The following is a 14,397-nucleotide window of genomic DNA, read 5'->3' on the forward strand; positions in this document are numbered from 1 at the left end:
ACTTCCCCAAATTTAATACATGTAAATTTAAAACTTCAACAGCATTCCCACCTACAATAGCCCAAGAAAAAGATCCTAAATAAAGATAAATGCAAAGATATTATTACAAGGTGCTTGGTAATTGCAAAAAACAAAAAACAAAAGAACACTCTTAACATCTGAAAATAGGAGGAATGGGTAAATAAAGCAGCCAGCCACTAAACACAGTCTCCATTTGGATCATTTATTTAAAATCTCAAAGAAAATGGGAAATGCTCACACTAAGATACTAAGTAAATAAAACAGAATACAAAATGATAGCGGTACAATGGGAGACATGTAAATATGACCTACGCTGAAAAAAAAAAACAAAAAATGACATGCACAGATGAACAATTGCCAGACGGGAAAAATTTGTGGGAATCAAAGTATTTTCTTCTCCCAAAGTAAGCTACTTTCAAAGAGTTGCTCACAAAATATTTAAAGGGAATACGATACCGTTTAATAAGAGCACAAAGAAATCACCTCCCTATCAGCTACAAGGAGTGAAAAGGCAAAAAACTAATGACCAAGAATCAATTTAATATAAAAAGTTTTATGGCTTAAAGCTCAGAATATACACAAAGATCTTTTTTCTCTTAATACAATCAGCTTGCCTGTAAGTCATTTTTCCTTATAATGAAAGTCCACTTTATTACAAGACAATTCCTTAACCCAGAAAGGATCCATTCTATTAAGGAATTTCTTTCTTCATCTTTGTTACCATTTTCTACAGTTTTTAAAAACACACACAACGAATTTCCACAAAGAACTCTTAAAAGAGAGTACTAAAATTAGATCAAGATCTTAGACCTCATGGTCGACCAGAGTCACAGTTAGAATCACATGTAGATAATTTCTGAATAATCTATGTCCACGTGTTAAACAAAGACTAAGAACCAACCTCTTTTTCCAGCCAGTTAAAGAGTTCACATAAGGCAACGGCATCTTTAATCTGTGCAAATAATAGAGACATTTTTTTAAGTTATGACTGAAAATCAGATGGGCAGATCCAAGGCCCAGCCCCAATGTAGAGGACCACACACCACCAGCAGTCAGGGCTTTCCATGCAGGAGATTCCCATGACCCATCCAGTATTTTATTTTCATTCTCTCATTAACTCTGGAAGGCTCAGAGACATTCCTACCTGCACCAGGGTCAAAGCCACACAGCAGGTAAGGGAGTTGGGCCTTCTGACCACCACACCCCGTCTTCTGCACAGGCTGCTTTACTCACGTGAGCTCGCCTCATGCCTTCTGATTCAGCAGAATTCTTCACAGCTTTGGCGATGCAGATGGGGGTGTAAGGCATACAGCAGCGATGATCCTGGGGCGGGAGGCAGCAGTGTGGGAATCACTTACCCCAGACCAAGATCATCCCTCCAGCCAGGACTCCTCACTTTAGACAAATCGCAGAGAGCGCGCACTCAGGCCCTCCCTGCTGTCCCTGCAGCCCAAAGACCTGCCCTTTTTGGGTGGTGACTCTGATAAAGTAAACCAAACAAGCTATTTCTCGTCTCCCGCCCACCCCTTAGCTCTCTGAGACAGCTGGCTGCCAGCCAGCAGCAAGATGCTGCTTTTCAAACCTCCATGGTCATGTCAGGGTTCACTAACGGATCAAAGCTTGACCGAAATAACCCCTTTCTGGCTGCACAAAGGAGGCCTTTTTCCACCGTCTGGGGATGCATGTGACCAATGAGAGGGGAGGGAGCTCCTGTTCCTTCCCACCTCACGCTCAGGGATCAGCTACCATTAACAGTCAGGTCTTAAAGGGCTGGGGAAGAGTCTTCCCAACTGAGAACAAGTCAGAATCCAGCCCTGTGTTACCGGGAGCAGGGGGTAATTTTGTATCACCTTGCACTTGCATGGAGCTTCTCAAAGGGCTCTCCCTCTCTCCACACTGCTTGTTCTCTCTCTCTCTCTTTTACATACCTGCCCCTCATTAAACAAAGGCAGGCATGACCCCAACGGAAGCAAAGCTCTGAGTAACTCCATCACACAGTGTGATAGTGACAGGGGTGCGATGGGAAAACCAGGCTAGAAGGCCAGGTCTGGACTCCGCCCAGGATGCCCCTGCTTAGTGGAGGAGACAGGATATTGCTGGCTTTGCCAAAGGCCACTCGGCAGCCAGAGGCCCAGAGCAGGGCAATCAAAAAGTCTCAACTAAGGTGGCATGGACTCTTGCCCCAGGCTTCAGTGAAAATGAGGGGGTACATGTCAGCTGCTTAGCACCACCCAGCAGAGGTTCGGTCAAGGGCATCACTATCACTATCATTTGACCTTTGATAAATCCCCAACTCTCTAACCCTCCCTGGGCCTCAGGTCTCCTTAACCATAAAATATGGTGGGGGAGGCAGATATAGAGTAGTGTTTCCCAAACTTCAGACACTCTCACACCATCTGCACAGGGCTTATCCGGGTTGCCTACTCGCTGGACCCTTATTTACTTAAGACTCTTCTTTAGGTGATCTTCGAATCAACAGTCTATTGAAATCAACTCTCTCTTAAGAAATAATTTTTATAATACATGGTCTCATATGCTAATTATATTTTTTTCAACTACACACTAAAATGCTTTTTTTAATTGAAGTATGCTGCTGCTGCTGCTGCTAAGTCGCGTCAGTCATGTCCAACTCTGTGCAACCCCATAGACGGCAGCCAACAGGCTCCCCCGTCCCTGGGATTCTCCAAGCAAGAACACTGGAGTGGCTTGCCATTTCCTTCTCCAAGTGAAAAGTGAAAGTGAAGCCACTAAGCTGTGTCCAGCTCTTAGTGACCCCATGGACTGCAGCCTACCAGGCTCCTCCACCCATGGGATTTTCCAGGCAAGAGTACTGGAGTGGGGTGCCATTGCCTTCTCCTATACAATATATTATATGTCTTAGATGTATAATAGAGTGATTCACAATTTTTAAAGGTTAAACTCCATTTAGAGTTATTATAAATATTGGCTAAATTCCCTGTACTATATAATATATCCTTATAGCTTTTTTTATACATAGCAGTCTGTACCTCTGAATCTGGTACCCCAATTGCCCTACCTCCTTTCCCTCTCCCCATTGGTAACCACTGGTTCATTCTTTAAATCTGTTAAAGTGCTTTAAAAATAGATACATTTAAATAAAACTAAGTGTGAATGTGCACCACCTAAAATCATCTCTCATGCCACATCTTGGAAAACACGGGACTCACTGGGTTCTAAGAGCCCAAAGGGCTCATTGCAGGGACGACACCTCTGATATGACACCCAATCCTGGGAACCTGCCTGAACAACCAACCTCTCTCTGCTTCAAAGAGAAGCCGCCTGATGCCAGGACTGGGAAAGGCCTGGTAGCCACAGTGGGTTTTGATTGGCTCTGGGGCTACCAACCTTGGGGATGGCCTCGCTCACAGCATAGCTGGCCTTGTCACTGACCCACACCTTCTCCCTTGGGGAAAGGCTGGCACACAGGATCTTGAGCTCGCTCAGGATGGACTTGTACGGAAGCACCTGGATTCTGTACTCGGCTTCCAGGCCCAAGTCAAGCAGCAGGTGTTCCTTCACAATGGGGGCGTCTATGCGGTCACCGTCAATGAAGAGCCTGCAGAGGGCCCAGAGGAGAGGTGAGAGGAAAGGCGGGCGCAGGAATCAGAGGGCAAGAACACAGACCCACACACAAGAGACAGGCTCTACCTTCCAGCATCCCAAATGAGCAGCTCCTCTTCCCTCCATGCCCTTCCCAAACCTGTGCTCCCTGCCCCGTGCATGCTACCTTCCACCCTGTCCCCCAAGCCAGGACCTGGGCACTGTCCTCCTTGATGCCCCTCTTTCCCTCCTTCATGGAGATCTTTGAACTTATGGCCTAAGCACCCCTCAAACCTCTCCCGCTTTCACTGCAGCCTTGCCCACTTGCTGCCCAGGTTAGGGTTAGGGTTAACCACTACCATCTCTCATGGATTAGTGCCATGGCCTCCTAACTGGTCTCCCTGCCACTAGTCTTTCCTGCTGCTGCTGCTGCTGCTGCTGCTAAGTCACTTCAGTTGTGTCCGACTCTGTGCGACCCCACAGACGGCAGCCCACCAGGCTCCCCCGTCCCTGGGATTCTCCAGGCAAGAACACTGGAGTGGGTTGCCATTTCCTTCTCCAATGCATGAAAGTGAAAAGTGAAAATGAAGTCGCTCAGTCATGTCTGACTCTTCGCGACCCCATGGACTGTAGCCCACCAGGCTTTTCTGTCCATGGGATTTTCCAGGCAAGAGTACTGGAATGGGATGCCATCACCTTCTCCAAGTCTTCCCTATCCACTCTATTTTTCAATAATCATAATCCACCCCATAATTTCACTCCAATCATAAATTCTCTATCATAATCTACCCCATAATTTCACTCCAATCATAAATTCTCTATGATTTACAAGCCTGACCATGTGGTTCCCTGTGGAAACTCACAGCATCCTCAGGACAAGGGCCCAAGCTCCTGAACCTGACTCACAAGGCCTTGCTTATGTGGCCCTGAATACCTGCCGGTCTCCCACTCCAGGTTTCAACCACACTGGACCACTCTGGGTCCTTCACCTGCACTGCACTCTCTCCTGCCCAAAGTCTCTGAGAATGCTGCTCCCCAGATTAGATCACCTGTTTCTCTTCCTCCTCATTCCCTACTCACCGAGCTAACTCCCAAGCACCCTGAATCTCTGTCTCAATATTACTGTCTCCTCTGATCAGGTCAGGCCCCTCCAATAACATCCATACCTGCCCCAGTGACAAGTGAGTGCCAACTATGCATCAGAATCCCCAACTCTAACCCAGGACCCTGTCTGCCTCATTCACCCCAACACCTAGTGGAGACTCTAGCACATAATAGGCACTCAATAAACACATCTGAATGCGGAAAGCCACTCAAACAAGAAAAGCAATGGCAAGAAGGCTGCAAGCAGCAGTTTAAAAGATAATTCAACAAGGCACGACTCAGGGGTTTTTCCTGCATCACTTCTGACTTTCTGAATGATGGGGTCTATTTGCATTGTGGACCCAGGACTGTGTATAACAAAGCCCATATCCCTCTCTGCCTTGGCTGTGAGGAGTCCAATGTGCGGCCTAAACAAGTCTTTGCAGCAGGGATTCTGTGAACTAAGCTTACTCTCTCTGGTTTTGTTCTGATGTCCTTGACACTAATTTTTTTATTTTCTAGTACCACCAATAATTTTCAGGATTATAAGAGAGGCAGGATATAAATTAATAACTATTGTTAAGGAAGGCAGAAGGGAAGGGGAGGCAGGAAAGGGCAGGAGAAAAGCACGACCCTGGTGCACATCAGGCTGAGACCAGTGGGCCCGGGCCAGGGTGGTGGACTGGGGCTCCAAGGAGCTGTGGGGAAGACTTCAGGTTCGGGGCCAACACTCACATGATCGTCTCTAGTCCTAAGATTGCATAGGAGAAAAATACAGGATTGTGCTCTACATCTGATCCTCGGAGATTGAATAGCCCTGGAAAAAAAAAAAAAAAATTCCTGTCACCCGCCCGACTGCGAGTTAAGGGGCAGCTGGGAGGATGCAGAGAGCGCTTCCACTGGCCGGGAAGGGCCGGCTAGACCTCTCAGAGAGGCCTGGAGCCTCCCTTCCCTGTCTCGCCTCTGAGCTGCAGTTGCGCATATCCACCAAATGAGGGCACCAGAACTGTGTCTTTCGCTGCCACATCACCATCCCGGGAAGGGAATGGAAAGAGTTATTAGTCAGAATTGCCCTCCAGACAAAGAGTTGAAATGGTCCACCCGGCGGTGACCCGCCAGGCCTGGCCTTGCCGCAGAAAAACCTCTGGCACTCCCAAGTACAAGGGCGGGAGCCAAGCACTCGGTCCCTTCTGAGGCAAGAGACTGAGGGTAGAAAAACGGAGACCCACCCACCAGGGAGGCCAGATGAGGCCCTCTGTGTAAGGGTCAGGAGCCCCGGGGAGGCGGAGCTTCCCAGCAGAGGAACAAAAGCAGTGAGTCAGTGGGGCTCTGGGCCCATGAATGAAACCCGAGCCGGCGGCCCACCCGGAGCCACGGCTGGGTGGAGGACCTGCATGGCCAGAGTCAGGGCCCTGGCGAGGTCACTGCGCGCTGGAGAAATTAGAGGGACCGGTGCTGAGCACAGCTCTCATCCCGGGGCCTCCCGCAGCCTAACACTTGCTCTCCTGAGAATCAGAGTGCAAAAAAGACCCTGGTATCAAACGCACTGCCGCTATTTTAAAACCACGGCTTCTTCAAGTACAGCATGGAGGCAATATGTTTTACCCATCAAACCCAACTAGCATTCTTTTTAAATGATAGTACCTGGGGTCGGTGAGAGTGTAGCAAGAGGGGTGTATTCATGCTGTGCAACCTCTCTGGCAGGTATACGGCATGAGATCAAAGGCCCTACCATGCACACACCCTCCAGCCCATAACACCACCTCCAAAGTCAACCAAAAGCTCAAAGAAAATTATCAGAAACTAAGACACAGATTGTGATGCACCAAGACTTTGATGGCAGTCCTGTAATACAATCATGAGAAAATGCAGAAATAACTCAAAGGTCATCCTGAGAGGAATGGTTAAGTAAATTGCACTATAACCATATGATGGGATATTTAATATTCACTTAAAATCATGTTTATATATGCTTAGAGTAAATACAGTGGAAAAAACCAAGTTACAAAATTATATATGCACAGAAATGTTAACTGATTCTGTGCAAGAAGATTATAGGTGACTTTTTTTTTTCTACTTGCTCTGCACTTCCCAGATTTTCCACAATGAAAACAGGGGATATTTAAATAATCAAGAGGAGAGATTAGCTTCATATGTTATTTTCTCTGATGTTGATGTTGTTAAGTTAATCAGGGATATAAATCACTGATACATGTAACAAAGTTTGAGGGCTACGCATTAGAGATTGTGCAGTATGCCATCTTTCTCTAGTGAGAAAATAAAAAGATAAAGCAGTGCCTTTTCTCAGGTACCTTGGGTCAAATCCAGTCAGAAAATAGAAAAAGAAGGTTCAACTATTCAGGTTCTAGAAGGCACTGAACAATTCCATGAGGATAGTTTAAAATCTAAAGATTTAAAAACTACTATTGTACCAAAAGGTTTGATGAACTTTCAGCTCCTGAGTTTTCTGAAGTAGAAATATTTCTAGAATAGCCTCATTGTGAAGAATCTGGGAAATACAGAAGTATAAAGAAAAAAAAAATCTCCTCTGAGCTCACTTCCATACCTATAGAGACAAACCAATGTTGACAGACACAAAAAGTGTGGAGAAAACACGCCTCCTCGGAGCTGTCACACCACTGAGCAGCCTGGCCAGAGGGGGACACCACCACAGATTTAGCATCAGCGCCTGGCTGTAATACGGCTCCAGACCAACCACAATCTCCTCCCCAATGCCCTGTAATTCTCCATCCAAAATAATCCCTTCTCCATCCCACTTGGCATGCCATATACCCACTGGTGATGGTCTTTTGCTTATTCTCTGACCACGCAGAAAACTGAATTCTGTGAACACACAGATTCCCAGAGAACCAACTGAGAGACTGGGTAACACGCCCCAACAGTGAAACCAGAGCACTCACACGCAATCTCATCCAGGGCAGTGACCACAAACCACACGACGCTCCTCTCAGCCATTTTCGACCGAAGGTCTGCAACCTTGTCCTTCCAGGAGATGCCTGCAAGAAAAAACATACTTGCCACTCCAGCCCCTGGTCTGGTCCTGGGGACTGTTGAGAGCCAAGTGAAAGAACTCATTCCAAACATTCACCAGCACCACATTCCAGGGAGCATGTTATCTGAGCGGACAGAATGCCTGGATACCAATCCCATACAAGAAAAGTGACTCCATCTAAGCTAGTTGACTGTCCAGAGCCCGGACTGCCTCACAACAAATTTAATCCATTTGTTCATCCAACAAATGTCTATGGAACCTCTCTCCTGCCCAGGCATCAATATCTGCAGATGCTTTGCTGGTCACGGCAGTTACAGTTCTGAGCAGTCCCTGCCCTCATGGGGCTTACAGTCTGGAAGGGAAGACAGATAATTAAACCAGCAATCAGTTACCCTTCTGTATAAGGACTGCTGCCATAGAGGAAGCACAGGGAGCTTTGAGAAGACACTAACCAGCAGAGAGAGCTCACCGAATCTTCAGAGGTCAGGCAAATATCACCCTCCATCTTACACTTCTAGAGCCTGCCTTTCAGTGCTAAGATCTAGGAATTCTCCACAGCTTGTCTCAGTGTGACTACCACTTCCAAACCACACATGCACTGTCAGACACAGCCAGCAACTCCCTGTTTACTCCTGTGGGCCCCAGAGAAGCTCACCCCACTACCACCACCACCACCTGACATGAGACAGCACTTGGACCTCATGGTACAGCCACCTATGAACAGGGCAGGCATCTGTCTCATGCACGCAGCCCCTGGCAGTGCCCTGCACATGGTAGGCACTCACGTGTCTGCTGACCCAAAGTCTCACCAGCCAAACCTGCTCTCCCTGCTCTGTAAAGAACAGGTCAGAGCCTTTCCTTCAGTTCAGCAGAATCCAAAGCATGCTGATGGACACTGTTTAGCTGACCCAGGGCCCCCCACTCCTCACTCCCCTCCCCCGTCTGCAATACCCTCTGGTGAGAGTGTCACAAGGAAGCAAGCAGACTGGGGGTGTCCCCACAACCAAACGCTGCTGTGAAGATCAGCTCGGGAATTCTGCTTAAAACTTGGCTGAGAGTCTGCATTGTAACGCTTTCTTCCCAGGACCCCTCTGGGCAATGTGCCTGCATTCCAGACAGCCCCGCTCCACCTCTCCTCTGCTATTTCTACAGCAAGATTCACTCCCCTCTGCCCCACCTCCAGGCCTTTCCCTCTGCACTCCTCACTCTCCCATAAATCCACACTTTCATCTCCCACAGACTGTTCACAGAACTTGCTCCTCACTCACCACTATCACGCAAGCCAAAGAAACCCACCCACTCCCCAAAGCCTCTAGGGCAGAGGACAGAGAGAGGGCAGGGGGCCTGGGAAGATTAACCTACAAGAGCTGGCAGAAGAAAAGGACATGGAATCTAGAAACCTCTAGGCTCTGTGTCTAATATCAGATGCGTGAGAGGGGCAGTGAGCAACTGAGTGGTAAAAAAAAAAAAAAAGCCATCTCAGCAGCACCCGTGGGTCTACCCAGAGGAGCTCTGCGAGAGTAAACTATGCCCACGCAGGTGCCAACAGTGGAAGCAAACTGAACTCCTGCTGCACCCAACGCGCCACGTGCCAGAGAGGGGCCAAATCCTCCCATCGGCTCAATGACCTGGCTCCAGAGGACTTCAAGTGGAGGGGACGATGGCCAGGGCCTGCTGGGCGCAGCCGTGGTTCTGACCTGTGTAATCCAGGCCCAGTGTGATGAGCGGTTTGCAGGGACGCTCGGGGCGGTCTGTCCAGATCTTGTCCACAAGGTTGTCCTTGACAGGAATGAGGTGGTGGCCAGCACTTCTCAGAACCTTGGCCATCTTTTTCCAGTAATCTGAGGAAAAACACTGGTGATCTAGCTGTGAACTGAACACTCTCTATAGGCAGCAGGGCTCTGAGAGCCTGGCACCTTCTGACAGGCAATCCTGCGGCCCTCTGCTAACTCTTCTCCTCACCCTGACCTCCGCTGTGACCTCATGTCATGCTGAGCCCCCAAAGGTTCCACCACCCACAAGCAAACGAGGAGGGTGGGGAGGCATCTAGAACCCCAGGCCTCACCCAAGCTGGCAGGGCTTCAGCTTACTCACCTGTAGGAATGATCAGTGGGTCTACACCAACCCTGGATCCTTCAGGAAGTACACTCACCAGCCAGTCTTCCTGAGTTGGTGTGTCCTTCAGACCTACAGAGGGAAGAACTGATGAGAAACAATTCCCAGGGAGCCTGAGCTTGCTATCCTACCCAGAAGGGTGCAATTCACCAATAACATGAGAACAGGATCTTTACGAAGCATCTTCTTTAAAAAGGATTGACAGCACTTGGAAAATCTGAACTTCTCTTCATCCTGGAAGGCTAGAAGAGTTAGATGCTATAAAAGGAAAGCATAAAGATGGTATATAAGGGGAGGGTGAGACAGAAGAAAGAAGAAGCAGGATTTTCCCTAGACCCCTGGTAAAAGGCATCCTGGGAATCATTGCAACACAGGTGCATGATGTCATCCTGAAGATCATCTCATCGGCCTTCTCTGATGCCCCCACTAATGGTGATGAGAGCGTGAGTGGTGAGATGGTGCAGGCAGAAGCTCAGAGTTTCCCTTACGTCCCACCCAGGTAAGGCAAACACACGCGCAGGGCTCTCGCCTCACCTGGAGGGCATCATTGCAGAGGAAAGGCCCTGCCAGACGATTGGCCTAACTGGAGGGCTGAGCTCAAGTCTCAGCAGCAGAAATCTATCCAAAGACTGTAAGAGGAGCACACAGGAACCCAACATCATGTCCTTAACTGGCTCCCTGGGCTTCCCAATTACCAAGAGCACACAGCCCTTTCCGTTTCTAAGAGACTAGTCATAGGACACCAAGTAAGCTTCACAAAAGGAACTAAAATTATTTTTGATATCCCAGTTTTTCTTTAATCCAACCCAGTATATCTTGTACATTTCAGATGTATACGTTTTCATCAGATTTTTGCTAAACAATTAACAAACATTTCGGTAAAATATCAAAGAGTGAAAGTTCTCATATTCCAAAACAGTGCTGACTTTTACTACCTTCACCACATAATGGACGTTCAAAGGTTTATAAAGAAATGAGCTCATGAACTCAGTTCTAAAAGCCTGCCTAGAAACTGTCACTGAGTGATTTTCCTATCTGATTCTTTCCTATTTTTTTCCTCAAACCGCTAAACAAGCCAATTATTAAGGAAGTTTCTTGAATGCCCCTAGTATAACTCACAGAGTGAAGTCATATCATCTCCTAGCAGACAGATGTTGGGCAAAACCAAAGGGATCAATCACTCCCCAGCCACACCCACCAGAACCTCCCTACACTGGAGAGCCAGCGAGGAGGTGGGCTGCAGGCAGAGGCTAGAGACGGCTTGGAGGGAAGAACGGCTCCTCCCCCAGGGCTGGTCTAGGGAAGAGGCAGATAGTATTCACTCCTCTGACACTCTGACCCCCAAAGCACTGACATCCGTAACAGCTGGAGTCTAGGCCCCAAAGAGAGATGCTCACATCCCAGAAGCACACTAAATGAGACCCTGGGGTGCAAGCAGAAAGTGTCAGAACTTCCATTTGTACTTCTTCTTAAAAATTAAGATATTAAACTTTGCTTGTATGTGAAATACACATGGACATAGCACATGCATCTAACATATAAAAAAATATACACATATGCTAAGGGCGCATGAACCAGCAACAGAGAGGCATGTAATCAAATAGTACAAAGGCCTAGAGAGAGGCCTATCCACTCCTAACAGCCCCACAATCCCGAAGGCCTGTGCTTGTGTGTGTGAGAGAGAACGCAACTGGGACAACACCAACCTGCAGTGTTGCCGTTTCTATAGTTTAAAAGAATTTTGAGAAACCCACGTTTAAAACAAATCCATTGCCAGGATAAAAACATTCTTAATTCCTCCCTAAGCCAAACATTTATACATGTATATGGAGAGTGTGTGGAGCATGAAGGCGTGCGTGCATGCACGCGTGCACACACACACACACACACACACACCCTCAGTAAAATAGATCCTGGGGTCAACTCAACTCAGTATCAACAGCCCTCTGTTCCCTGAACTGTGAGTCTGGTAACAACCCGATTTCCGCATAACTTCCAACAACAAACAAGAAACATCAGGGATTTGGCCTTTTCTCCTCTTCCTCACTCAGCCCTGGCAGCTGCTTTCCCCTCCTTCTATTGTCCAAGTTCAAAATGCAGCAGGCTGTACCTTTGTACAATCACTAAAACCGTATTTCAAAAGACTACTCTGATGACAAGGAAAAATATAGCATGCAATTAAATGAAAACCCATGTACACACACACATCATTATCCAATAAACACTGAGCTCCATGCTTTCCATATATTATTTCTTTAATCCTCACCATTTTATGGTACTATTATCATTCCACTTTATAGATGAGGAAACTGAAGATGAAGTAACTTGCCCAAGAAAGCTGCAGACCCATGCTCTTGCCCTCTGGCTAAGCTGCCAGAAGTGAGTCAGGATCCTCCTCAGAGGGAGAGCTTCCTAACTCAGCTGCCAGGGGCTCCTTACCTTCACCTCATTTGAAATCACAAGGCAGCAGAGAGCAGTGGGAAGGCCCCAGGGCATGAGTCAAAGGCACAGGGTCCTCTCTGGCCCTCAGCTACTCCTCACTGAAACGAGGGTTCTGAGCCAGGGCCTTCCAAAATTGAATGCATGATGGTTTGTATATAGAAGCCTGTCACTCTCTTGTTCTTCCTTGTACCATGAACTGGACTGTTTCCCCTCAAAATTCATACACTGAAACCCTACCTCACAATGCGATCTATGTTTGGAGACAGGGGCTTAGGAGATACTGAAGGTTAAATGAAGTCATAGGGTAGAATTCTAATCCAGTAGGATTGGTAGCCTTCTAAGAGGAAGAGAAAGAGAGAACCATGTAAGGATAAGTGAGAAGGTGGCTGTCTGCATGCCAGGAAGACAGCTCTCACCAGAGCCTGACCACACTGGCACCCTCATTTCAGACGTTCAGCCACTAGCCATGAGAAATTAAATTTCTGTTGAAAAAAAATTTTTCCCAAAAAAACTTTAGACTTTTAGATTTCCAGCCACCAGCCATGAAAAGATAAATTTCCACTGAAAAAAATTTCTCCCCCAAAACTTTAGACTTTTTACGTTGTATTGGGGTATAGCTGCAGTCCATGGGGTCACAACGAGTTGGGTACGACTGGGCAACTGAACAACAACAGCTGATTAACAATGTTTTGGTAGCTTCAGGTGAAGAGCGAAGGTACTCAGCCATACATATACATGTATCCCTTCTCTAAATTTCTGTTGTTTGAGCCACCCCATCTACGGTAGTTTGTTACTAAGACACCTTGGATTCTAAAAGGGGTCCCTGGCCCCATAAAAGGGTTAAGATTCACAAGCCCTGAGGAGTTCCAGGGTCTCCTCCCGAGTCGGCCAGCTAAACTTAAGATGGCTTTGCATCTACGCACCCATCTTCATGAGCGTCCAGTTGCTGTCCATTTGCTTGGCAGCCTGGAGAAAGTAGCGCCCGTCAGTCCACATGGCCGCATGTTCTTCTGTGACGATGGCTGTGCCTGGAGGAGGGGAGCAAAGGAATGAGAGAGGTTCCTGACAAACACCTAGAAGCTGCCCAAAATGACAGCAGGCAGGCGAGCATGGTGAGAGGCCCCAGACACCGCGTGGCCCCACCACCGACCCCCACTTTGGTGGGGCAGATGGGCCTCTGACTCCAAGGAAACCTCCAGGCAAGAGAAGACGGTACCACTGACAACCAGTTGTGGGCCAACTGCTGAAAGCAGCAGTCTGGAGGCAGCCTGGGTACTGGTCCCTGCACAGAAAGGACCCCATGTGCACAACGTGAGTCAAGGCCAGGAGGACAGGGGTCTGTGGACAGAGGGCCACAGGGCCTCTAGTCAACAGGAGTGAGCTGGAAATGGTTCCTGCTCAGCAATCACAGCCACCTGCTCCAACAGACACCCCAAGGGAGGTGTTTTGCCTTTCCCAAGAGAGACCGCCTGGGCGCTGTGAGCATTCAGGGAGACGCAGGGAGTTTACGTCTCCACCTCTACCTGCCCTCAGCTCCCACAGGCCCAGAAGAACTCAGGGCCTTTCAGCAGAGGTGTCAGCCTAAATCAGCTGGAATGTGCCAACCAACACATGCACCTACATCAATGGAAGCAGTGCGCTAATTGCGAGGAGAGGGGCTCCCGTCAAGCCTAGCCACTTAAGAGGATGGGAGCCTGAAGGGGAAACCCACCCTGAAACTCAAGGGCACAACAGCTCTTGGAAAAGTAATGCAGGATGCCAGTGTAGCTCAACATTAATCTTTATTATTCGAGTTGAAAGGGAAAAGGGGGAAACCAAGAGTTAAATGCTTAGAGAATTACGGGGGACCAGAAAGCTAAGGAAGGGGTCCTGAGGATGCCACTCGTGTCTCATTTCGTATCTGCAGTGCCAGTTACACAGGGGTACTCATGATAAACTTATCTGTCTGTATGTTATAGTTCATAAAAAGTTCAACAATATTTTTTTTGGCTATACTGGGTCTTCATTGTGGCAGGCAGGCTCAAGAGCCTGCAGGCTTCCCTAGATGCAGCAGGAGGGTTTGGCTGCCCCAGGCATGTGGGATCTTAGCTCCCCCACCAGGGATCAAACACACATCCCCTGCTTTGAAGGTGAATTCTTTTCTACTAGATAACCAGGGAAGT

At 47.9% G+C, this 14,397-nt stretch overlaps 1 protein-coding gene across 8 annotated transcripts in view; it reads right to left on the reverse strand.

Annotated features, from left to right (window-relative positions):
- Positions 1–14,397, reverse strand: part of XPNPEP1 (X-prolyl aminopeptidase 1) — a 51,190-nt gene that overhangs the window by 14,028 nt on the left and 22,765 nt on the right. For all 8 annotated transcript variants that reach the window (XM_069567587.1, XM_069567583.1, XM_069567584.1 and 5 more), the window contains 8 exons: positions 13,159–13,263; positions 9,773–9,865; positions 9,376–9,519; positions 7,587–7,682; positions 5,401–5,482; positions 3,388–3,598; positions 1,255–1,344; positions 923–973 (listed from right to left, as the gene is read on the reverse strand). In XM_069567587.1, the coding sequence (XP_069423688.1) occupies positions 923–973; positions 1,255–1,344; positions 3,388–3,598; positions 5,401–5,482; positions 7,587–7,682; positions 9,376–9,519; positions 9,773–9,865; positions 13,159–13,263 (872 nt within the window). The remainder of the gene's footprint in view (positions 1–922; positions 974–1,254; positions 1,345–3,387; positions 3,599–5,400; positions 5,483–7,586; positions 7,683–9,375; positions 9,520–9,772; positions 9,866–13,158; positions 13,264–14,397) is intronic.

The sequence above is a fragment of the Ovis canadensis genome, chromosome 22 (assembly GCF_042477335.2).
Source record: "Ovis canadensis isolate MfBH-ARS-UI-01 breed Bighorn chromosome 22, ARS-UI_OviCan_v2, whole genome shotgun sequence".
Classification (NCBI taxonomy): domain Eukaryota; kingdom Metazoa; phylum Chordata; class Mammalia; order Artiodactyla; family Bovidae; genus Ovis; species Ovis canadensis.